The following is a 26,215-nucleotide window of genomic DNA, read 5'->3' on the forward strand; positions in this document are numbered from 1 at the left end:
CGGGGTCTGGACTCCGGGGAGGGGGCGGGCCCGGGGGCGGGGCGCGGAGTCCCGGCCCTTCGGGCGCGAGGCGGCGCGGGAGCCAGCCGCGGGGTCCCTGTTGCGAGCTGCGCGCGAGGTAGGCTCTGTTGCGCGCGGAGAGGGTGCGGGAGAAATGGCTAGCCTTGCTGGGTGCGAGCCTGTGGTCGGATTCCGGAATGGGGCATCCTGACGACCGTGGGCAGCCCAGCAATGTACGCCCTGAAACGGGATCAGGAAGCAGAGTGGGATCTGGGAATAACGAGGTCGCGCCGTGAATGACCTTTCTGAGTCCAGGATTTAAAGTGCCCCTAAAGCATCGTCCTCTATTAGTAGTTTTTAAGAAAAGAGAAATCCTCGTTTAATGGTCAGTGATGCTCTGGGGGCGAGGGCAGGGGTAGGGGGGTGGGAACTGGGGTGCCGTAAAGATTTTGTCTTGCTCCAAGGCTGTTATACAGTTGTATGCATGTTTTAAGAGCCATACTCTTCAAATTTTGCACCTTAGAGAAGTTATTCTTCAACTTAGCAACATTTAAAAATAAATCTAGGGGGCGCCCGTGTGGTTCAGTGGGTTGAGTGGCCCACTTTTGATTAGCGCTCAAGTCATGATCCCAGGGTTGTGAGATGAAACCTGGCATCCGGCTCAGGAGCCTGGAGCCTGCTTAAGATTCTCTCCGCCTCTGCCCCCTCTCCCCTGCTCATATGCGAGCTCTCTCTGTAAAAATAATAAATAAAAATAAATCGAAAGTAGAAACATTTTTTTTTGAAGAGGTTAGAGAGGAAACCAGACTTGAGAGTCCACCCACAGAGGACTTGGGGGCCAAACTAGCACATCTGTTTCTGTGTATGGGTAGGAGTAATTGTGAATTTTGCCTTTCCTGACTGTTTTAATTTGCACTTTTCTTAAAAAAATTTTTTTGAGGGGCGCCTGGGTGGCTCAGTTGGTTGAGCAGCCGACTTCGGCTCAGGTCATGATCTTGCGGTCCATGAGTTCGAGCCCCGCGTCGGGCTCTGTGCTGACTACTCGGAGCCTGGAGCCTGTTTCAGATTCTGGGTCTCCCTCTCTCTCTGACCCTCCCCCGTTCATGCTCTGTCTCTGTCTCAAAAATAAATAAACGTTAAAAAAAAATTTTTTTTTTTAATTTTTTGAGAGAGCTACCTGGGCACGTGGGGGAGGGGTAGAGGGAGAGAATCTTAAGCAGGCTCCACACCCAGCACACAGACCGCCCCCCCCCCCCCCCAGGGGCTCTCACGACAGAGAGATCAAGACCTGACCCAAAATCAAGACTCTGGATGCTTAACTGACTGAGTCACCCAGGCAACCCTATAATTCACACTTTTATCTTGTTATAAAAAGAAACGTTTTATTTCTCTAAAAAAGCACGTGGGCAAGTATCCACTGAGATGCTCTTAGAACAGCTAAGACGTGGTTAAGTTATATACATGATGTTAACTTTTGTTTCAAGTTTGTGTGAAAGGAATAGAAGTATACAATTCCAGATTGCCCTGGTTTTATGATAAAATTCTGTTTCCTTTTTGTTTTAAATAGAGAACTGCTTTATGAGAGCTCAAGCTGAGGTTCCAGAGTTTCTTGCTGAAAATGTAGATGGCAACACTGCTCCTCTTTTTTGCTTTTCTGTACCCAATGTAATCAGATACTTCCCCCGACCTCTCAGAAAACTGAAAGTCACCTCCTGACATCAGCAGGACCTTGCAAAAGCATTTGTTAACGAATGTTGGCTGAGAAGTGAATTTATGTTCCCAGTTGCAAGGGAGGTGCCTTCTCCTTAAATCCTAAGCACACTAGAACCAAACTTTGCAGTAAAGGGAACTTTTCCAGAAACACCTGCTCTTATGTGATGTTTACTATTCTCATTGATAAATCATTAACTTAAACCCGCCAATAGTAGCATGTGAGTATACTCCAAACTAAAATAGTTTCACTAATGATTCAAATAATTATGTTAGAATGTTAGAATTATTGGTGTTACATTGTCCTTAGTATAACAACGTTCACATTGAAAGGACAGGCATTTTCCTCATATGTTCAGAGGGACTTGCAGTTATATTTAAGTGTCTTTTTTCCCCCCAGTTCCATTGCGTGCCTTTTCCCATGCAAAAAAGTAACTGCAAGAAAAATTATTTGAAAACACCAACTTATGGAATAGAGATGGGATATCAAACCCACATATCTAATTTTGCGCCTTCCTAAAACCCCACCAAAACAGCAATAGGGTAGGGAGAACAGGTGAAACAAAAACCATAAAACTGCAGATGGACAAGTGGTAAAGGATTTTGCAGACTGAGGAAAGCTAAATTCTTTTTTTTTTTTTTTTTAAAGTAAGCTCCATGCCCAACATGGGGCTTGAACTCATGACCCTTGATCTCATGACCCTAAGATCAAGAATCACATGTTCTACCAGCTGAGCCAGCCACGCACCCCTCAAGAAAGCTAAGCTATAAACCAGTGTTGGGGAAAGCCAATAAGCAACCCCATTCGCATTATAGAATCCCCCAAATGCTCAGGAATTAGCAGCACCAGGTTCCTCTGGGACGTGGAAGGGTGTGGTTGAAACTAGGAGCATTACTTGAAATTCTGGTTCAGAAAAGGCTAAATCCCCAGATCCCTTTACCAACTCCCTGCAACAAGGTGTCTGTCTCTTGCCACACCAGCAGACTTGGGGAGTTTATTCCCTGCAGAAGGTAAGGAGTCTCTGGACTAGGGAGATACAAATACACAGTTGGAGATTTGAGTGCCATATTGAGAATGGAGATTAATTGAACACGAGCAAACTGAATGCTGGGGCCCTCTCACTTCTGTCCTTTTCTTATGTGAGTATAGAACCATGGCTTCCAAGAACTTGATCCTTATCACAGGGACTGAGAGATCCATCTATGGAAAGTCTGCCCAGTCAAAGAAGACAAAGATAGTAACATCTAGGTTTCCAAATGAAATCCACTCATATCATCCTTAAGGTGCAGCTTACAGTCAGTGAACCCACCCACATACTTAAACATCTAATCAGCTTTTTGGTACTGCTCTTAAATATGAGCAGATAAAAAGAATTGCTAGGCATTTAAGGAAGGTCACTAGTTGGAAAGACAGAAGACAAAAAAACAGAAAAAGTGACTCATAAGCATCAGACTATGCAGATAAATAAGAGAAAATATTACATCTATTCTATATATGAAATAACAAAGTAATATAAAAAGAACATCAGAAACAAAAAATGAGCTCTTGAAAATTAAAGACTTGATAGGAAAGAAAAACCAAATAAAAAATTTTGTTTAAAAACTAAATAGAAAGGTAGAAGGATAAAAATTAAGGCAGTCTCTCAGAAAATAGAGCAAAAAGATGAACAGCTGGAAAATGGGAACAAAAATACTAGAAATTTACAATACTAGGTCAGGAGGCTCTACAGCCAAATAAAAGAGGTCTGAGAAAGAGAAACAAAAGAGGGACATAAATTATTATCTGAGTAATTCAAGAATGTTTCCAGCATTGAGGGATATGACATTTCCAGATTAAAAAACTCAGCCAAATTGTTGAAAGCAGATTCAAAAGAAGGCACAGAATTATTAAATCGGAAAAACTAGGGTCAAAGAAGAGCCTTGAGAGAGAGCAAAACATTGACCTTCTGAAAAATATCAGGATCAGAATGTCTTTGAATTTAAGCAATACCCCTGGAAGCTAGAAGACAATGGAACTACTTTTTTCAAAATTGTGAGAGGAAAAGATTTCTAACCAAGAATTCTATACCCAGCAAAACTATACATCAAGGATCTGGAATAGTATGAAGACATGTCGTACATGCAGAATCACAAAAACCTTTTCTCCTGTGCACCCTTTCTCAGAAAGCTGTTGAAAGTTGTGCTTCGCCCTTTTGGGTGAATAACCAAAAAAAGAGGAAAAGAAAGGACAAAAGAAAGGGAATCATTAAAAGAGAAGGAGATCTTCAGGGTGATGATCAAGAGTGATCCCAGAATGCTAGCTGTGCAGTGGGAACAAGGAACATCCAGGCCAGAAGGCTCCCAGAGAGTCCCCTCCAAGATGATGCTATTGGTAGAATATCTGATAAGAGATTGAGAGTGTACTGATAGGAGATTGGGACAATTGGTAGATCTTAGAGTTGAACTAGTAACAGGTACATAGGGATTTTATATAAATGAAAAAGTAAGACAGCTATTAACTAGAAAATAAAAAGTACAGAAAAGTAATCATAGAATACTATGTGGTTCAGCTGTGAATAGTATTTAACTGGTCATAATAATGTGTACTCCAAATGTTTGATCAAAAATAGGCCATGTCTATTGGGGCATCTAGGTAGCTTAGTCAATTAAGCATTCAGCTCCCAGTTTGGGCTTAGGTCATGATCTCATGTTTCATGGGTTTGAGCCCTGCATCTGGCTCTGTGCTGACAGCGCAGAGCCTACTTGGGATTCTCTCTCTCTCTACCTCTGTCCCTCCCCTGCATGCGTGTGGTTGCATGCATGCTGTCTCTCTCTCTCAAAAATAAATAAGCATTTTTTTAAAGATGTAACTCAGTTTATTTAAAGATCCTTCCTAATAAGCAATATGAGGTATGCTTCTACAGTTAGGCTCACTGAGAAGTAATCTTTTGGATGGCTTTTCCTTGGATGTTGAAATATTTTTAAAAGCCATATTGCTAACGATAATAGGTTTTCTTTTTTTAAGTTTATTTTGAGAGAGAGAACACTGCCATGTGCTTGTGAGTAGGGGAGGGGCAGAGGGAGAGAGACAGAGAATAAGGATAATGGGTTTTTATTTCATTTATTGATAGAATTGCGATGCCCTTAAATGACAACATTGTGAATATCTTCCTTGCAGGCATTTAAGGCATCTGTTTGTAGGCAAAGGTGTGCATGAAACTATGGATGATACAAGCACTTTAATTGATGTTAAAGAGTACCCCGATACCGAGGTACAGAAAAACCGAGTACTAACTCTGGAAGAATGGCGAGAAAAGTGGGTGGACGGCAAAATTGGATTTCATCAAGAACAAGGACATCAGTAAGAAATGTTTGGTATATATAACAGAGAAATGCTCCATCAGAAACTGACTTTAGAAATAGAAATAATAATATAGGTACACAATATATGACTGATTATAAAGTGTACGTTTTTAGTTTTTCACCTTTTATCATCTCTGAAATACAGCGCATCTCTGGCGTGTCTTAGGTTTATCAGCAATGTTAGCTCTTCCCAGGGGGTATAGATAATGATGTCCTACAATTGAAGGCATCTGAGATTTATGAAATATGTCTTTTTTTAAGTCCCTGTAGCATCTGCATGTTGGTCATACATATTTATATATATGGCAGATGCCCACATTAACGCATGTATCTCTTTATACTGAAAGGTGGTGATGTTCTGACTTTGCTTTCCAATAGCGTGTGTTCAAATGTAAAGTGTTATCTATATAATACTTTTTCTTCCTGTATATAGGAAAAGAAGCTGAGAAAAGTTAATACATGAAATAGGATGCTGAGCAATGTGTTAGTAGTGGTAAGCTTTGAAGCAGTAGCAATGTATCATGGGCCAGTGCTAAGTAAAGTGGTCAGACTTGTTCTAGGCAGCTACTCTGACTTCCCAGGGGATGACAACATCATCATCATCATCATCACTATCACTGTATTTTCACACTGAGTGGTAGTTGGGGCATCTTCCCAGAGCCATTATATGGGTTATCTTTGTCATGTGGGTGGCCTTAGAAGAGCCACATCTCTACAGAGGGAATTAACTACAGAATTAAAATTTCCAGAGTCTAAGACGTGAGTACACATTTAGATAGCTTCTCATAAAATGAATGTTGAAAAATTCAGTGGGTCCAGCGGCTCCCCATCTCTCTCTCTCTCTCTCTCTCTCTCTCTCTCACTCACACACACACACACACACACACACACACACACACACACACACACGCATACATTGGGGAATTAATAAAGAATTTTTAAAACCTATCAACCAAGAAAAATAACTTTTAATTACAAATGAGGAAAGTTCCAGGGTTAAGTCAGATGTCAGACGACTTACTAGCTGTTGACTAAGCAAGTTATTTAACCTTCTTTTTCTTCTTATGTAAACTGGAGAGTGTAATAATGAATGTTACCTATTTTGTAAAGTTGTAGGGGATATTAAGTGAGATAGTGCATGAAAAGTACTTAGCATCATGTGATTGTAATCCTTTCCTCTGTGCATTAGGCTAAAGAAAACAAATCTTTTTTTTTCTCCCCAGATTATTAAAGAAGCATTTGGATACTTTCCTTAAAGGCGAGAATGTTCTGAGAGTATTTTTTCCTCTTTGTGGAAAAGCAGTTGAGATGAAATGGTAAGAGCAGATGAGCATTAACACACTTTCTTGACTTGATGACAAATACTTTAGGTGAATATTTTAAAAGATACAGGTTTAAAAGCTCCACTCTCAGGAAATATACAGGGATCCTTTATTTTTGGTAGATTATTACTGCTGGGTTCGTAGAGATAATATTCTCAGTAAGACACAGCACAAACAGAGGTGTGGCCTTTCTTTACTGGGTTTCTAAGAAAAATTATCATTTATTTATAATCCTATAAATATAATTATAATTTGGAACCAGTGGTGGGGTCTCAAGGCGTGCAGGCGGCTAGCCTTTTCTCTTAGGTCTGTGACATCTTTGTGCAGTTTCATTTTTGTAGGTGGTTTAGGAATTTGGCTGAGTTAATTTTAGGTAGTTTGATTGGAGGTGGTCAGAAAAATTCAAAACAAATTACAACTCTTGGGCAATACAACATGTAGCCCATGGTTCAACTCAGTTCTCCCCTCCCACTACAAGCACATAGGCAATTGTTTTCAAGAATCATTGTTACAAAACTGTTGATGAGGAAAGTATTTCTTGTAAGTAATTCTCTGTGGAGAGAACTCACTTTAATTAGCAAGCCACTATTACTGTAGATTATCCTAAAATCACAAACCTGGCAATCGTCTTCTATATATGACTCAGTTAGGGTAATCATGCACAGACCTGCTAAGAAGTACCATTAATTTATTACCTTGAGGGGTGCCTGGGTGGCTCAGTCGGTTGAGTGTCTGACTTCAGCTCAGGTCACGGTCTCACGGTTTGTGGGTTCGAGCCCCAGGTCGGGTTCTGCGCTGACAGCTCAGAGCCTGGAGCCTACTTCGGATTCTATGTCTCCCTCTCTCTCTGCCCCTCCCCTGCTTACACTCTGCTCTCTCTCTCTCAAAAATAAATAAACATTAAAAAAAATCTTTTTTTAATTTATAACCTTGAATGTTGAGAATTTTGATCATTAGGCAGGAAAGAAAATTTTAAAGTATTAAAAAGATTAGTAAATGAAAAATTTAGCGGCTTGAAGACGCTCCATTTCCTATAAAAATGTAGGTGGCTGACCCACAAAACATGAATGCGTTTGGAGCTGATTTTCAAGTACAGATGTGGCGTTCTTGCAGCCAGCACACCCACAGGCTCAACTTGTAGTAGCTGAGCACCTGTGACATGGCTGACATGGCTTAAGATTCTAGTGTGGCCATGACATTGAGAATATTTAAACTGTATTACTAGACATATCCCCAACCAACTCACTAAACCAGAAGAGTTGCTTTGGAAACTCCTTACAAGAAAAGCATTAACTCTAGAAACAGACGGTCTTATTGCCCTGTGGTTAAGTACTAACCATCTAGCACTAGCAGAGGTTTTGAGACAAGATTAGGAAATGGAATGAGTAAATAGACAATTAAATGTGATTGTCAGATATTTGGATCCAAAGTCATGTGTAACAAAAATACCAGAACTGGGGCGCCTGGGTGGCTCAGTCGGTTAAGCATCTGACTCTTGATCTTGGCTCAGGTCATGATCTCACGGTCCGTGAGTTCAAGCCCCATGTGGGGTTCTGCACTGACCGCGCGGAGCCTGCTTGGGATTCCGTCCTCTTCTCTCTCTGCCCCTCCCCCCACTCATGTTAGCACACCCCCCAAAAAATAAATAAATAAATAAACATTAAAAAAAATACCACAACTAAGCTGTTAGAATTGCGAGTGATTATATTAGAAGATTTTTCATTTATGTATCTAATTTGTGTATTAGGGTCTGTACAGATACCAGATGTGAATAGGTAACTATGAGGCGAGGCCCAAAAGTGTTAAAATAAAATGTTTAAGACATTTTCTTAGGTTTTTTTAAGGATGGTATATTCCAATATAATCCAGCCTATTCCAGTCTATAATAGGCTATATTTTGTTTTCCATATGTCAAATATAAATAAAAATCTTCACAGCCAGTTTGGATAACTTTGTAGGAAGAATTAAAAAAAAAAAAAAATTCCCTGGAGACACCTGGGAATTCTCTGGCTCAGTTAGTAGAGCATGCACCTCTTGATCTCAGGGTGGTGAGTCCAAGCCCCACATTGGTCATGGAACCTACTTAATAAAAGTAAAAAAACTTTTTTTTTTCAATTGTTTAATATATAAATAAATAATAAAATAAAATATTCCCTGTATGTTAACTTATGAATTTAGGAGGAAATAAAAAACTTTTTTTTTCAATTGTTTAATATATAAATAAATAATAAAATAAAATATTCCCTGTATATTAACTTATGAATTTAGGAGGAAATATGAAAGACCAGTTATTCATATGTTTATTTTAGGGCTGTAAAACAGTTCGCGCTCTGACCTCATTGAAAGTGGTAGTCTTGTGTGGACGATAGGTACAATCCGTTCTGCTATACCTCGTTTCAAAAATGCTGTTTTCACTCTAACTCCACTGATAAATCAGGGGACGATTTGAGCGTGACGTGAATTTCACCTTCACTTACGTGCAATTTCATCTACAAGAAACATGAAGGAAGAGCAGAAAACTACAGGCAGCTGTGTGTGAAGGGACCAAACACACCCATGCACACACCCCACACAGTTCCCGGACACCTCAGTTCACCTGTGTGCTGTGAGCCACTCCTATCCACAGCTGTTGTTAGAACTTTCCAGTCACCCCCATTCTATCAGTGCACAATAACTTACAAGTTGCCTCCCTTCCAACATTCACTTCTATGAGTAAGCTTCAGGTCTTTCTCAATGTCACCTTGCCACACGCTAGTATTTATATATTTTGTAACCATATAACAGGCGTAAAACTGTGCCACTGTTTCTATCAGGTTCCCGTCTTTCTTCTTTTTTTCTCTTTTTTGGTAAGGTGTTATTTATTTTTTAGGAAATCTCTACACCCAACGTGGGGCTCAAACTCACAACCCCACGGTCAAGAGTCACATGCTCTACTGACTGAGACGGCCAGGCACCCTCTGTTTGTCTTCTTTTTAATAATGTGGCACCGACGAGAATTGTTGTTTTTTTTCTTATGTATTATTTATGCAGTTTGTTTCTAAATTTTCACTGTATATTTTTGAGAAAACCCGGAGTCACAGAGTTAAGTTATGGCAAATGTGTAACAGCTTTTAAAAAAAAAAAAAAAAATTAAGGTCTGATTGACATATAACATGGCATTAGTTTTAGGTGTATAATGATTTGATATTCATATATATTGCAAAATGATCTCCACAATAAGTGTAGTTAACATCCCTCACCATACATAGTGGGAGAATTTTTTTTTCTTGTGATGAGGACTTTTAAGATCCACTCTTTCAGCAACTTTCAAATATTCAGTATGGCATTAACTATAATACTGTATAACATGCTGTGCATTACATCCCCATGGCTTACTTATTTTCTAACTGGGAATTTTGACCCTTTCACTCATTTCGACTACACTCTGCCCCTGCCTCTGGCAACCACCTGTCTGTTCCCTGAATCTATGAGCCTTTTTTTCTTTCTTTTTTTTTAGATTCTACATAGAAGTGAGGCCATACTGTATTTGTTTTTCTCTGTTAAACTTAATTCATTTAACACAATGCCCTTAAGGTCCATTCATGTAGTCACAAATGGCAAGATTTCATTTTTTTTTAAGTTTATTTATTTATTTTTAAGAGAGGCAGAGACAGCATGAGCAGGGGAAGGGCAGAGAGAGAATCCCAAGCAGGCTCTGTGCCAAATGGCTGAATAATGTTCCACTGTGACAAAGTTTTTTTATTTGTGCCCCAACCCCCACTTTCCCCATAAGCCTTTCGATTTTTATTGCATAATTTTGCATTGCACAGTGATTTTTAGGGATGCCTATGTTGCATTATAGCAGAACTGACTGTATGTGTTTGTTTAATTTGACATGAATCAGTACTGTGCCTAGATATTTGTGCTACTGGGGCTGTTTCCCCCGGAGTCAAGATCCCACAGCTGTGAATTCTGTAATTACACAACTTAGAAGGAAAACACTAGTTATTTGTATATGGCAGTTCGATACGTTTCTGGATAGTGTTGATGGTAAGTAAATGGAAGTTGTAAGATTATAGAAATGGACGTTAACGTCATAGAGCCCTGTGCCCAGTACCGTGGCTCCTAGCCACGTGTGACGATTTGAATTTAAATCACACTAGCCACATCTCCAATGCCCAGTAGCCAATGTGCTTAGTGGCCAGTGGATTGGACAATACAGGTACAGACCCCTCTGTCATCACAGAAAGTTTTAATGGACAGGGCTAATTTAGAGAAATTAAAAAGCATTTCTAATCCACAGAATGCTTTTAAATAAGAAACTCTTCTAATCAGATCCATTTGTAACAGACGAATGTTTTAAGGTATAGGTTTTCAAATTTTTAATTTTTTCCTAAGGTCATGTAAATCAATTTTTCAGAATTCCAGGTACCACTAAGCTTGAGAATACATAGATGCACTTCCCTACAAGTTCTGTGAAACCCTGTGAACCTGAGTTTATGCTAATCCCTTAAAATTAAGGGAACTGAATGTTTATTGGGGTATGCTCTTTTATTTAGTAATGTATCCGAAATAAAAATGTTAAGTGTGAATAACATGATTTCGTGCAGGTTTGCGGACCGAGGACACTGTGTAGTGGGTGTGGAAATCAGTGAGCTTGGGATTCGGGAATTTTTTACAGAGCAGAATCTTTCTTACTCGGAAGAGCCCATCATGGAAATTCCTGGAGCCAAAGTATTCAAGGTATATTTTGTTTTTGGTAAATAAGTATTTCCGTACCGCCCCACCCCCAGGAAAAGGTTTCTCTTAGAGAAAGTTAAGTTACTGTACAGATGTCACGTGACCCCACTTTATCAGATTCACCAGAGCACTATAGCGTTTAAAGAACTAGGGCTTGAAAGGTGATAGCTAGATGTGCACAAATGTATTAAAGAGCTGATGTTGGGGTGCCTGGGTGGCTCAGTTGGTTAAGTGACCAACTTTGGCTCAGGTCGTGACCTCACAGTTTGTGAGTTCAAGCCCCACATCAGGCTCTGTGCTGACAGCTAGAGCCTGGAGCCTGCTTCGCATTCTGTCTCCCTCTCTCTCTGCCCCTCCCCGCTTGTGCTCTGTTTCTCTCTTTCAAGAAAACAAACACACACAAAAAAAATTTTTTTTTAATAGCTGATGTCAAAGCCTATCTATGATCATGATCTTGATTTGGGTTTGTTAGTTTTATTTATAAACAGGCATTCCTGAGAATTTCTTGTGCCACTCCCTGCAAAGGACATTGAAGAGATCAAAACATAGTGTCTGCCCTAAAGAATCTGTTAGCTGAGAAGAGAAACACAGAGGAAGCTGTTTGTCACACACAGCGCTAAGTGAACGACAGAGGGTATAAAGGGAATAGACAGGAGAGTCCCCTAACCCAGCCTCGCAGGGCTCGCTGAAGCGTGGTGACGGTCAGGCAGTCTAGTACACATTCTCAGATGCCCCGTGACGCTGGTCCTTCATCCTGCGCAGGAAGGGTTTTAAGTTGGAGCCTGACGCGGCCAGATGTTCTTTTGAGACGAACCACCCTTGTGGCGTCAGGGAAGCGGCCTCCCGGCAGAGAGACCAGCTGGGAGGCCGCGTGCGGAGGGCCGGGGAAGAGCTCCTGAAGGCTGGCGCCGGGAAAGCCACAGGGCGTATAGAGGAACAGGCGGCTCAAAGCGGTGTTTAGGATGTTACACTGGCAGGATTTAAGGTTAACTGAGTGGGAATCAGGGGGGAGCTGAGTTTGCCCTTTCAGCCCAGATGACTCGAATGGATGGCAGAGAATAAACGAGAAACAAGCTCGAAGGGCAGAGCAAATGAGTTTTCCTCTCGGGATGATGAGTTTGGGGCCCCTGCCTGGCTCAGTTGGTAGAACGTTCGACTCTTAATCTCCGGGTTGTTAGAGATTACTTTTTTTTAAAAAGTGAGTTTAAGAGGCCTGTGTGATGGTGAAGGTGTAGCTGGCAAATGGCTCTATGTCTCCGGGAGACGTTTGGGCTGGAAATGACGGATTTGGGAGTGGTCTTCATCCTCTGACCACAGTGAGTCAGGTAGAAAGCTTCGTCTGCTTGGGATAATAATGTGGGAATAAAAGACCACCCAAATGGGAATGAGTGAGGCTGTTTTTTTGTTTTTTGTTTTAATTTTTTAATGTTTATTCTTGAGAGAGAGAGAGACAGAGTGCAAGTGGGAGGGGCAGGGAGAGAGGAAGACACAGAATCTGAAGCAGGCTCCAGGCTCTGAGTTGTCAGTACAGAGCCCGATGCGGGGCTTGAACCTATGGACCATAAGATCATGACCTGAGCTGAAGTCGGACGCTTAAGCAACTGAGGCACCCAGGCACCCCTGTTTTACTTTTTTAGAGAGAGAGAGAAAGCATGTAAGCAAGGAAGGGCTGAGGGAGAAAAAGAGACACACAGAATCCCGAGCAGGCTCCATGCTTTCAGCACAGAGCCTGACACAGGGCTCCATCCCACGACCCTGAGATCATGACCCGAGCCAAAATCAAGAGTCAGACACTTAACTGACTGAGCCACCCAGGCACCCCTAGAACCCAATGACACATCGTCGCAGCAAAGGCTGTGCTTTGGTTTCCCAGGCCAGCGGCCACAGAAGTCACGTCCACTGTCACAGGTCCAAGTTCTCTAGTCCTACATGGTCTGGCCATTGTCCACTGGTACATTCAGTCTCTCACAAAGTACTCTCTTTTCTAAATATCTGAAACTAATTGTGGGTTAGTAGGAGGCTTGATAGTACTTCATTTTACAGCTTCCTCCCCACTCCCTGCCCCCCACCCCCATTCTCAAATCATCTAAGAATCCCAGGGTTTACTCAGTTCAGAGACTAGTCTTGGAGCAAGCAATGGTTCTCAGCCCCGGGGGCACATTTGCAAAGGTCTGTGGATCTTTCAAAATTCCCCATCTGAGGGTTCAGCCCAGCTCAGTTAAATCCGAAACTCTAAGGGTGGGGCTGGGGATCAGTACTCTTCAAAGCTTCCCAAAGTTGAGACTCACTGGCTGTCCTCCCTGCTGACACGCCCACCCCTCTGGGTTGCCCCCCCCCCACGGTGCTTCCAGACTGGTCTTTAGAGACCCTTGTCTATTTGTAAGCCTCCGTTGGTGCGTCATTTCAGAATAAAATCCGACAGTTGCCTGTGGACTCCTGGTTTTGCTCTCTTTCATTCATCAGCTCATTGCCTGAGCACCTTGTGGACAGAACTATCCCGGGTTCTAGAGAGCGGGTGTGGATTTGGCACAGCCACTGACCGCAGTGAGGACAGGCTGGTGGAGCAGAGCCGCGCGGGTATAAACACTGAATACAGGATGGCCTGTTCTGTTCTGGTTGTGTGCCTGAGAACGTGAGAACCCAGAAGACACAGCAGGGAGCTGCCTGACAGCCCCGGGGAAAGGCCAACGAGAGGCAGCCTCTGAAACGGTGTCTGGATGTCTCTGCTAACATTACAGGGGAGCGGGCTGGGGGCGTGGCCCGGGGGGAGTAACGTGACATGGACTCCGCTGTCCAGGGATGTGAGAAGCCTGGGGGGTGGGGGTGAGGGTGAAAGGCGAGGAAGGAGAGGTCAGTCCACGCAACTGCACTTTGCATGAAATGATGTTAAAAATACCTGACCTGGGCACCTGGGTGGCTCAGTCGGTGAAGCGTCCAACTTCGGCTCAGGTCGTGATCTCAAAGGCCGCCAAGTTCGAGCCCCGCGTTGGGCTCTGTGCTGGCAGCTCAGAGCCCGGAGCCTGCTTTGGATTCTGTGTCTCTCTCTCTCTCTCTCTCTCTCTCTCTCTCTCTCTCTCTGCCCCTCCCCTGCTCATACTCTGTCTCTCCCTCTCTCTCCCTCAAAAATAAATAAACATTAAAAAAAATTTTTTTAAATCTGGCCTTTCTCTATCTGCCTGCCTGGTAGTTGGTTGGCCTGTTTACTTATCTTTAACAGTGTCAAAATATCAGGGGTCTGCTAAAGTAAATACTGTTTAGATTGAACAAGCTCTGAAAAGTATAATAGCTAACTAATTCTTCAGGGTTAACTTCTCTCTGATTTTTCTCTTAGAGTTGATCCAAAAGAACCCATATAGGTCTTTAAAAAAAAAACAAAAGCACCATTAAAAAAATTATTTGCAGTACAATTCCATTCTTCATGTTTATTATTTTTTAATGTTTACTTCTGAGAGAGAGAGAGATAGAGAGAGACACAGAGTGTGAGTGGGGGAGGGGCAGAGAGAGAGGGAGACACAGAATCCAAAGCAGGTTCCAGGCTCTGAGCTGTTGGCACAGAGCCCAACACAGGGCTCGAACTTACGAGCTATGAGATCATGACCTGAGCTGAAGTCAGTCACTTAACCAACTGAGCCACCCAGGCGCCCCTCATGTTTATTTTTTTAATGTTTATTTATTTATTGAGAGAGAGAGAGAGCTTGAGCACAAGCCGGGGAAGGGTGGGGGGGAGAGAGTCCCAAGCAGGCTTTGCGCTATAAGTGCAGAGCCCAATGAGGGGTTCAATCCCACAAACCCTGAGATCATGACCTGAGCCGAAATCAAGAGTTGGATGCTTAACTCACAGAGCCACCCAGGAGCCCCACATTCTTCGTGGGTTTTTTTTAATGTTTATTTACTTTTGGGGGAGGGGACAGAGGGAAAGGGGGAGAGGGAGAGTGGGGGAGGGGCAGAGAGAGAGAAGGGGACAGCGGATCTGAAGCAGGCTCTATACTGACAGCAGTGAGCCTGATATAGGGCTTATACTCAGGAACCGTGAGATCATGACCCAAGCCAAAGGCAGACAGACATCCAACTGACTGAGCCACCCAGGCTCCCCACATTCTTGTTTAACTACATATTCTCTCCCTACCACTTTTACTTTGCCCCTCTTGTCTTCCTTCACCATTCAGTTATCTCCTAACTAAACCGATTTTTTTTTTCCTTGACTTTCATTACAGAGTTCTTCAGGGAACATTTCACTGTACTGTTGCAACCTTTTTGATCTTCCCAGGTAGGACCGAATGCCACCTCTGCACTTTTTTTTCTAAATTTCTTTTTTAACGTTTATTTACTTTTGGGAGAGCATGAACAGGGGAGGGTCAGAGAGAGAGGGAGACACAGAATCTGAAGCACACACTCCAGGCTCCGAGCTGTCAGCACAGAGCCTGATGCGGGGCTTGAACTCGTGAACGGTGAGATCATGACCTGAGCCGAAGTCAGACGCTCAACCCACTGAGCCACCCAGGCGCCCCAGCACCTCTGCACCTTTAGTAACTTGAGTGCTTGCCAGGCAGCACTGGGTGGGGGAAGGTCTTTGTATTCCTCCCGTTTACTTGCAGTAGCATTGATTTGAATCTGTGCTCTGCTGTTCTTTTTGCTACAGCCTACGTGTCTGCACACTTGATCATCTTTGTCCCTGGATAGCTTCCAGAACATGGAAAACAGTCTTACAACTCTAGGCAGGTAGGGGAAAAGGAAGGGAGAGCAAGACAATGTCTCCGCTTCACACCTGGTCTGTAACAGAAAGGAATTTCGAAGTGCAGAAGGTGGTGACATCCCATCTCCGGAAAGTCCCGGATATTTGTTGTCACACATAGTTCTCGGGGCCTCCTTCGTGCTCCCAGGTCAGAGTGGAAGGGGGAGGCTCCTGCCACCGGCCCCTATGACTGGAAGGAGCTCCCCATACCCGCATCAACACGTCCCTGGAGGCTCTGAAAAAGCAGACAGGAGATCCTTAACAGCCGGCGAAATACCAGCATACACCACGGGAGGCGCTGTTCATCTTGTTCAAGATTTGATTTTTCTTATTTAAGCTGTTATATTCTTTCTTTTTCTTCCTGACAGAGTGAACATTGGCAAATTTGACAGGATCTGGGATAGAGGAGCATTAGTTGCCGTTAACCCAGGCGATCGTAAATGGTTAGTAATTTGGTTTCTTTAATTATGTTGGCGTTTCCTTTTTGGCCTTCTTAATTTAATACGCTGTACTTTTTCTGAGCTCCAGAAAATTAGACTTTTACTATTTTGAAATAGCTTACTGTGTCCGGCATCAGAAGACCTATGTCCAAAACCCCCTTTGGGTGAAAGGGTAGGATTTGGCCATGCAGACCCGGGACAAGGCTTGTGGCACCGTCCCTTCTGAGCTGTGTTGCCTTGATCAAAGGATTCACCTTCACCAGGTTTCAGTTTACTCTGCACAACAGCAGCTCACCTGCTGACACCACCCCGTCCGCCTCCACTGACATCACCAGGTGGCCGCTGTCTGGCACTTGCTGCGCCAGCCATTGCTGGAAACGTTCTATCAACACTTGGAATCTACCAAACAACCCTGTGGGGTATATGCTACCATTATTCCCATTTTACAGATGAGATTATGGTCAAAGAGATTAACTTGCTTGGGGCGCCTGGGTGGCTCCGTCGGTTAAGCAACCGACTTCAGCTCAGGTCATGATCTCACAGTTTGTGGGTTCAAACCCCGCATCAGGCTCTGTGCTGACAGCTCGGAGCCCGGAGCCTGCTTTGGATTCTGTGTCTCCCTCTCTCTGCCCCTCCCCCACTCATGCTCGCTTGCTTGCTCTCGCTCTCTCTCTCTCTCTCTCTCAAAAATGGAAAAAAATAAACATTACAAAAAATTAAAAAAACAAAGAGATTAAGTTGCTTGGGCAAAGTTAGGCAGCTAAAACACAACAGAATTGAAATTCTGACCAAGGGAGTTTGGTCAAAGCCCACGCTTGTGATCCCTACGTTATTCATCTGCAAGGGTGCTTGTGGGATTAAAAGGAAAGACATATGTGGGAAGTGCCTGTCTGCTCTCCATAACTGCTAAATATTAGCTGCTATTATGTCAGAGATTTTGTTATTGACCATTCTTATCGCACCTCGTCTTATTAGAAAATAAAATATGAGAAAGCACACTATGTAATGGCCTCTCCTATGTACTTTCCAATTCAAATATCATTCACATGCTTACTTGGAGATAGCATATAAATGTTGAATTATTTAGTCCTATAAAGGCAGACTCTTTTTTTTTTTAAGTTTATTTATTTTGAGAGAGACAGAGCGTAAAGAGAGGAGGGGCAGAGAGAGAAGGAGAGAGAGAATCCCAAGCAGGCTCTGTCAACAGGAAGCCCCATGCCAGAGCTGGGTTCCAGAAGCCCATGAGATCACAACCCTAGCTGAAATCAAGAGTCGAACACCCAACCGACTGAGCCCCCCCCAGGTGCCCCTAGAGGCAGACTAGGATTGCATGCACATCAGTGAAATAAAATAATTTATTTAAAAAAACTTTTTTTAACGTTTATTTAGTTTTGAGACAGAGAGAGACAGAGCATGAACGGGGGAGGGTCAGAGAGAGGGAGACACAGAATCTGAAACAGGCTCCAGGCTCTGAGCGGTCAGCACAGAGCCTGACGCGGGGCTCGAACTCACAGACCGCAAGATCATGACCTGAGCTGAAGTCGGCTGCTTAACCGACTGAGCCACCCAGGCACCCCAAAATAATTTATTTTAAAGAAATTGTTTCAGGAGTAAGGCTTATCGCCAAACCTAATCTTCTTCTTTTTTTTTTTAAAAAATTTTTTTTAACGTTTATTTATTTTTGAGACAGAGAGAGACAGAGCATGAACAGCGGAGTCAGAGAGAGAGGGAGACACAGAATCCGAAACAGGCTCCAGGCTCTGAGTGGTCAGCACAGAGCCCGACGCGGGGCTCGAACTCACGGACCGTGAGATCATGACCTGAGCCGAAGTCGGACGTTTAACCGACTGAGCCACCCAGGCGCCCCAAACCTAATCTTCTTTAAGTAGACCATGCCACATTTTCTTTTTTTTTTTAATTATTTATTTTTTTATTAATTTTTTTTTTAATTTACATCCAAATTAGCATATTGTGCAACAATGATTTCAGGAGTAGATTCCTTAGTGCCCCTTCCCCATTTAGCCCACCCCCCCTCCCACACCTCCTCCAGTAGTCCTCTGTTTGTTCTCCATAGTTAAGAGCCTGTGAGGTTTTGTCCCCCTCCCTGTTTTTATATTATTTTTGCTTCCCTTCCCTTATGTGCCTCTGTTTTGTCTCTTAAAGTCCTCATATGAGTGAGGTCATATGATATTTGTCTTTCTCTGACTAATTTCACTTAGCATAATACCCTCCAGTTCCATCCACGTAACTGCAAAGATTTTATTTTCAAGTAATCTCTACACCCATCATGGGGTTCAGACTCACAATCTCAAGATCAAGAGTCACATGCTCTACTGACTGAGCCAGCCAGCCCCCCACCATGCCACATTTTCTTAATATATATTTTCCTTCAGTGATAATGTTTATTTACAGAGACAGAGCATGACTGAGGGAGGGGCAGAGAGAGAGGGAAACACAGAATCTGAAGCAGACTTGAGGCTCTGAGCTGTCAGCACAGAGCCTGATGCAGGACTTGAACTCACGCACTGCGAAATCATGGCCTGAGCCAAAGTCAGCCGCTTAACCAATTGAGCCACCCACGCGCCCCATTAGGCGATAATTCTCGCTTCTGTTCCCCTCTCTCTTTCTTTGCCACTCCTTCTTCACCTCTTTTCTGGAACCTTCCCCTTCCTCATGTACCTAAAAGTTGTCATTCCCTAAGGGACCATCGTTAGCATTTGCTTGTGGCTGCCTATCTCTTACCCTTGGTCTTTACTAAGCACATCAGTTCTTTTACTGTCATTCAGTTATTCAACAAATGCGCAGAGTTCCTACTGTGTTCTAAATATATATGGGGAAATCACGGAAAAAATCATACATGGTATTTGCCCTCACCGTTTTTATATTCCTAGCTCTGTTCTTTCTCTCAAACATCTGCATCTCATTCCAGTGTTTGCATTGCATTTCTTGTGGGACATCAGTGTGCTTTATCAACTTAAAGTACCACATGAAGCCTCTTGGTTTATAATACACCACATATGTATACTGACCCCGATTTTGCTGAGCATCTGCCTTTGTAGGTGTTTCCTATGCCCTGAGGATGTTCATCCTCTCTGAGGTTAGTCCTTCTCGGGGCTTTGGTTTGTGTGGTTAAAATCCATAAGGCAGTGGGGAGCGAACTGGGAGTCACAGAGCTCACTATGAGGGCACAGATGATGCACATTGTGTTATTTTCCCGCTGGCTGGCAGAGTATATATTTAGCACATAGTCAGAGCTTAATAAATACTTGTAAAATAAACAAATGAAAGCAAACTAGATGCAGAGCAAAGAAAATACACTGTTTCCTACCAGCCACTATCACCTCCTCTGTGCTAGATATAAAGACCATCTAAGTGGCCTCTGGACTGTTATTTCATGGTTAATAAAGAGTAGTGAGATCCCCATCTAGAAGTCTTGAGTAGGGAATCCAGTCCTAGCTTGGGTTCCCTGATTCCCCTGCTGTCTTTCCTCAAGCCCAGCCGTGTGTGTGTGTGTGTGTGTGTGTGTGTGTGTGTGTGTGTGAGAGAGAGAGAGAGAGAGAGAGAGAGATCACAGCTCCAAGTACACCTGAGAACATGTTGGCCTCTCTTACCAGAATAACAACTTACTTTAAGCCAATAGAAAGATCTTTTTCTTTATCTTGGTCCTGGTACTTAATATGTTAATACCTTATCTCATTCTTGTCATTAACACTGGGCATCTTTCTGCTTTGACCGCATACAGGCAAGTCCTGAGATGTTGGCTGCTCCCAGGTCTCCTGCCTAACATGAATCAGCGGGGTGTACCTCTCTCTCACTTTTCTGAATTTCTTGAAAGTGGCTGAGAAAGTCCACATTCCAAAAGGAATGAAGTATGTCAGTCCTAAGAAACCCTGCCAAACCAGTCTGACTGATCCCCTTCTTGGGGATGACAAGTTAATTCTTCCTTCTTAAGACCAAGAATCAGAAAGTTAAGTAAAGATCTGTTAGTGGGGCCCATGGGTGGCTCAGTTAAGTGTCCGACTTGGGCTCAGGTCATGATCTCAGTTTGTGAGTTTGAGCCCCATGTCAGGCTCTGTGCTGACAGCTAGGAGCCCGGAGCCTGCTTTGGATTCTGTGTCTCCCTCTCTCTGCCCTGCTCGCTTTCTCTCTCTTTCTCTCTTTCTCTCTCTCTCTCTCTCTCTCTCTCTCTCTCTCTCTCTCTCTGTCTCAAAAATAAATAAAAACCTTAAAAATTTTTTAAAGAAAAAGTTTGCTTTGGTCCCATGCTTTCTCTTACAAGGACATACAACCCACTCAAGCCAGCCCTAACTGGGGGAGTCTACTAAAGAGAATAACGGAAGCTAACCTGGGTGCTTACCACACCCCAGGCAATGTTCCAAGCATTTCATGTGTATAAACTCACTGACTACTCGGAAAACCCTGAGTCAGTTACTAGTCTTATCCCCATTTTACTGAGGACAAAACTGAGGCATAGGGAGATTGAGAGCTTGTCAAGCTTTCCTAGCCACTAAGTGCAGGAACTGGGCTTCATGCTCACACACCTGGCAAAGTGCATGCTCCTAATCCTCATGCTGATCCCCTCCCCAGATACTCCCAGAACTGTGCACAGGGATTACAGTATATCCAAGCCCAGTAGAAACCGCTGTACCAAGAGTCAGGGGGCCTCTCTCAGAGCTGCACAGTCTGTCTCTGTCTGCCTGTCCCTCACAGTGTCTCTACCTCCCTGTGCCCGTCTCCTCTGTGCTCCTAACCTGACCTCAGCTTCCTCTGCTTCCTCCATTTCTGCTCCCACATGTCTGACTTCCCACAACCACCAGCACCCCAGCACAGCCCCCCAAAGCTCCAGCTTTCCGTACAATGACGACAGCTAACCAGCACCTCCTTTTTGGGTGTCTCGATTCCGGTCCCCAGTGCAGTCACGTGATGGCCCAACTCAGCATGCTGTACTGGGGTCACTCTGCCGATGGGGCCCCCTTTCTGAACCGACCAGATGCGGCTGGGTAGTGGCATCCCCTGCTCCCCGGACGGGACACGTATGGCAAGGACTGTGCCCATAGCATCCATCATTCATGCTGTACCTGCAGGGCTCTGATTTCACTCTCCCTTGAATTTTTGCCTCTTTGTGAGTCTTGTCCCTCTCCAACTCAGTAGAGGAAAGGGATTGTCTTGTCTTGTACACAGTCTTACATATATGCCCCTGGAGAGGACCCAGTCACCTGGAATATTGTTAAACTACAGCCTTCCCGGCCCCCACTAGCCCCACCCCTACCAGATCAGGCTCCAAGGATGGAGTGCAAGCATCCTTTTTATCAGCAAGTGCTCAGGTGACTGACACCCAGCTGGTCTGGGAGGCCCTGCCCCAGAGCTGACAGTGCTTCCGTAGTATGTGTTCCAAGTCGACAGGCCTCCGAGTACCCCATCAGGCCAGAAAGAGCCTCTGCTCACTTCTATGTGACATCTTCTGATCGGGTGAGCCCTGGAAGCCGGCCTCCTTTTGATTCCTAGCTTCACTGTTTCCCAGCTTAGGTGGGTGACGTAATTTGCAGACCCGGTTTCTGACATTTAGAATGCGAATCGACTGCAGATAGTCCTTACAAGAATTTAACTCAGTAATGTAGGTGAAAGTGAACCTGATTTCCCTCCCTGCCTCTCACCCGCCTGCAGGCTTTGCCTTTGTAGAGAAATGTGGCTCAGTCAGTTGAGTGTCTGACTCTGGATTTTGGCTCAGGTCATGATCTCGTAGTTCATGGGATCGAGCCCCGCACTGGGCTCTGTGCTGACAGTTCAGAGCCTGCTTGGGATTCTCTCTCCCTCTCTCTCTCTGCCTCTCGCCTGCTGATTCATATTCTCTCTCTCTCTCTCTCTCTCTCTCTCTCTCTCAAAATAAATAAATAAACTTGAAAAAAAAACAAGAGAAATGTAACACCTTACTTTGCTGTGTTCTTTTTAGCTATACAGATATAATGCTGTCCCTAACGAGGAAAGGGTTTCGCTACCTCTTGGCTGTTCTTTCTTATGATCCCACTAAACATCCAGGTAAAGTTTTTTGTTGTTTTTCTTTTTTTCAAAGATGTTGCCTCTTTTCCTGATTTAATTCTATGACATGGATAGCATTATATGCTCCTGATTTAGATCACAGGAAGAATACTGTCTTTTATACATGAAGAAAAGTCTGCTTTGGGCTAATGGAAACAGTAAATGTTTTTTTCCACTTCCCACAAGTTTTCTCGCTCATATTCCATTTTGTTTGCCATTCACAGCTCAGACTGTAGAGGAGAGGAGGAACGGATGGCCCTAATGTAAAAGAAATCTCATGAGCTCTGGAGTAGAAGGAAGAGAGATTGGTTGCCCTGCTTTGGGTAGAGCATATGTGGGTCATCCCTGGTGGTAGGGGTGGGTTAGGGGCCCAGACACATCCTCACAGGAAGATGGGCAGGATGAGGATACTGGGGAGGGGGGGGGGGGTCAGAGGTTTGCAGAAAAATCTCTAAACTATATTTTTTAATTTCTAAAATTTTATAATTTATTGCACTCTTGAATAATCTTTATTTTAAACTTAGAAAAGTGATGTTTTAAGTGTGACGTTTTATAAATATTTACATATGCTAGTATTTTTTTCTATTTGAGTAAATCAGATCTTAAAACCTCATTTAAAAAATGAGACCTGGGGGGCACCTGGGTGGCTCAGTCAGTTAAGCATCGGACTTTGGCTCAGGTCATGATCTCATGATTTGTGAGCTCGAGCCCCGCATCGGCCTCTGTGCTGACAGATCAGAGCCTGGAACCTGCTTCAGATTCTGTGTCTCATTCTCTCTCTCTGCCCCTCCCCCACTTGTGCTCTGTCTCTTAAAAATAAATAAATGTAAAAAAATAATAATATAAAAAATGAGACCTAGGGTCCATAATTAAGTCTGGAACAATCAGATAGAAATAGAAATTATTGGAGACAGACCTCATTGCTACTAATCTGATTTAAATTCCATTCCTGAATAGGAGACTTAAGGCCAGGCCTCTGGGCACAGAACAACACAGGCTCTATCTGAGGGTGGGACTCACAACACCTCAGAAAGGGGCAGCAGCTCAATTTCCTTAAAAGTAAATGGCCTGCAGCAAAGTGGAAGGGATGTGTACAGTGTGAGTGAGTGTTGGAGTCAAGGAAAATCAATACTCAGAAGATGAAGGAAACACTAAGGAATTTGTTCCTCAGCTTCATTCTGATTTAAAAGTTCCCAATTCCTGAAAACTGGACGACAGGATGCAAAAGAATGAAACTGGACCACAGAGAAGGAAACAATCAACAAAACCAAAAGGCGGCTTATGGAATGGGAGAAAATATTTGCAAATGACCTACTGGATAAAACGTTAGTATACAAAATATATAAAGAACTGATACAACTTAACACCCAAAATACGTATAATCCAATAAAGAAATGGGCAGAAGACATGAATAGACACTTTGCCAAAGACATCCAGATGGCCAACAGACACATGAAAAGGTGCTCAACATCACTCTTCATCAGAGAAATACAAGTCAAAACCACGATGCGATACCACCTCACACCTGTCAGAAATGGCTAAAATTAATAAAAAGAAACAACTGGTGTCAGCGAGGATGCAGAGGAAGGGGAACCCTCTTGCACTGTTGTTGAGAGTGGTGCAGCCACTCTGGAAAAGAGTATGGAGGTTCCTTAAAAAACTAAAAATAGCCCTGTCATCCAGCAATTGCACAACTAGGTATTTACCCAAAGGATACAAAAATACAGATTCGAAGGGATACGTGCACGGTGTTGTTTATAGCAGCATTATCAACAACAGCCAAATTACAGAAATAGCCCAAATGTTCATTGACTAATGAATGGATAAAGAAGATGTGGCATATGCACACACACATGGAATATTAATCAGCCGTAAAAAAGAATGAAATCTTGCCATTTGCATCAACATGGATGGAGCCAGAGAGTATTATGCTAAGTGAAATAAGTCAGTAAGAGAAAGATAAATACCATATGATTTCACTTATATATGAATTTAAGAAACAAAACAGATGAACATATGGGGCAAAAAAAAGAGAGAGGCAAGCCAGGAAACAGACTCTTAACTATAGAGAACAAACTGAGGGTTGTTGGATGGGGGGTGGGTGGGGGAATGGGTTTAATTGGTGGTAGGGAGTAAGGAGTACACTCGTAGTGATGAGCACTGGGTGTTAATATGTAAGGGAAATTATGTTGTGTATAGAATGAGTGTACCTAGGTCACTGGAAGCAGACTGAGAAGCGGGCCCTGAGAATTTCTCTTTAGAATTAGATCTATGGAAATTATTCTTCACCATGTTTCTCTTTCACCTAGGCCCACCGTTTTATGTTCCAGATGCTGAAATTAAAAACTTGTTTGGTAAGTTACTTATATTTTGAATAAAATCAATTCTCTGTTTTGACCTGGTAACTATTAGTGTCTAGCAATTTTTTAAATATTTATTTATTTATTTATTTTGTGAGAGCATGTGAGCAGAGGGAGGGGCAGAGAGCCACAGGCAAAGAGAGAATCCCAAGCAGGCTCTGGGTCGTCAGCACAGAGCCCGATGTGGGGCTCCATCTCACAACTGTGTGATCATGACCTGAGCCAAAATTAAGAGTCAGACGCTTCACCCACTGAGCCACCCAGGCGCCCCAAATTAGTGTCTAGAAGTGTATAAAATCAAAGTCAAACCATTTTATTGAACACTATTTTATCCTAGAAAAGGGACAGATCTCTGTGATATGCCTTTTTAGCTAAGCGGTGTGTTATGTGAAAGGCATTGAATTCTTTCAGAGAGATAGTATGTTTAATTTAGGTCTTAGGAGTTGTAAGTAGTGATGGTGATTCAGAGTCCAGAGTTTGCTCTTAGCATTTCCCCATTGTCATTCAAAGGCAAAGAAACATCTTCAGTACTTCTTTTAAATCATTTGATGTGTTTTTAGAGATTCCCTATCGCATTCTTCATCAACTTAGAAACTCATTCCCCTTTCTTATTTCAGGTTCAACATGCAACATTCACTGCCTTGAGAAGGTTGATGTTTTTGAAGAACGACATAAAAGTTGGGGAATTGACTACATTGTTGAAAAGTTGTATCTACTTACAGAAAAGTAAATGAGACCAGTAAAAACAAGTAATATCAACATGTTTTTGGGCAATTGATAGTCATGCTAAGGCACGAAAATATACTGGATGACTCTTGAGAAAAAGTTGTTCACAAATCACATAACAGAGCTTTGCTCAGAAATATGTATAACTTTATAGAAAAAAGTCATATAAATAAGCTGGTAAAGTAGCTATACAGGAGAGTGTGATGGGATGGTGAAAGAATATACCTGTTTTGCTTAGAAATTACAAGAACTTTTTACAATCGGCATGTCTTATATAATTTTAAAAATTAAAAGTTTTAAAGGGGTACCTGCTGCTCAGTCAGTGGAGCACACGACTCTTGATCTTGGGGTTGTAAATTTGAGCCCCACGTTGGGCATGGAGATTACTTAAAAATAAAATCTTTAAAAAAATAAATTAATTAGGGCGCCTGGGTGGCACAGTCGGTTAAGCGTCCGACTTCAGCCAGGTCACGATCTTGCGGTCCGTGAGTTCGAGCCCCGCGTCAGGCTCTGGGCTGATGGCTCAGAGCCTGGAGCCTGTTTCCGATTCTGTGTCTCCCTCTCTCTCTGCCCCTCCCCCGTTCATGCTCTGTCTCTCTCTGTCCCAAAAATAAATAAACGTTCAAAAAAAAAATTTAAAAAAAAATAAATTAATTAAAATTAAAAAATAATTCTATAAACGTAAAATTAAAAATAACAAGTAATTTTTAAATAAAATAAATGCAATGCATGTTAGCTTAAATAGAATAAGGATATATAGATTATTTTAGAGCAATTGAATTGTTTCCAGAGTTTTCTAAAAATTGACCCTCTTTATGAAAATTTAGA

At 42.9% G+C, this 26,215-nt stretch overlaps 1 protein-coding gene across 4 annotated transcripts; it reads left to right on the forward strand.

Moving 5' to 3' along the window:
• Positions 1-37: 37 nt before the first annotated feature.
• On the forward strand, positions 38-25,694 carry TPMT (thiopurine S-methyltransferase). Of its 4 annotated transcripts, XR_006597457.1 has the most exons (11): positions 38-118; positions 1,568-1,931; positions 4,868-5,050; positions 6,276-6,368; positions 10,964-11,096; positions 15,308-15,360; positions 16,194-16,268; positions 22,216-22,301; positions 22,526-22,624; positions 24,611-24,655; positions 25,279-25,420. XR_006597457.1 is itself a non-coding variant. In XM_011282109.4 (10 exons), coding segments are annotated over exons 2-10 (783 nt in total). In that variant the 5' UTR covers positions 40-118; positions 1,568-1,929; the 3' UTR covers positions 25,392-25,694. The 4 variants fall into 4 exon arrangements, 3 of the variants coding, with proteins under 3 accessions (XP_011280411.2, NP_001009836.1, XP_044912936.1); XM_011282109.4 differs by lacking the exon at positions 22,526-22,624 and having other exon boundaries at positions 40-118; positions 25,279-25,694; NM_001009836.1 differs by lacking the exons at positions 1,568-1,931; positions 22,526-22,624 and having other exon boundaries at positions 103-118; positions 25,279-25,418.
• The last annotated feature ends 521 nt before the right edge of the window (positions 25,695-26,215 follow it).

This window comes from Felis catus, chromosome B2 (assembly GCF_018350175.1).
Source record: "Felis catus isolate Fca126 chromosome B2, F.catus_Fca126_mat1.0, whole genome shotgun sequence".
NCBI lineage: Eukaryota > Metazoa > Chordata > Mammalia > Carnivora > Felidae > Felis > Felis catus.

Coding starts and splice junctions, on each gene's coding strand:
- TPMT (XM_011282109.4), top strand. Junction 11,097..15,307: donor CTGGAGCCAAAGTATTCAAG/GTATATTTTGTT, acceptor CTTTCATTACAG/AGTTCTTCAGGGAACATTTC. Junction 16,269..22,215: donor AACCCAGGCGATCGTAAATG/GTTAGTAATTTG, acceptor TGTTCTTTTTAG/CTATACAGATATAATGCTGT.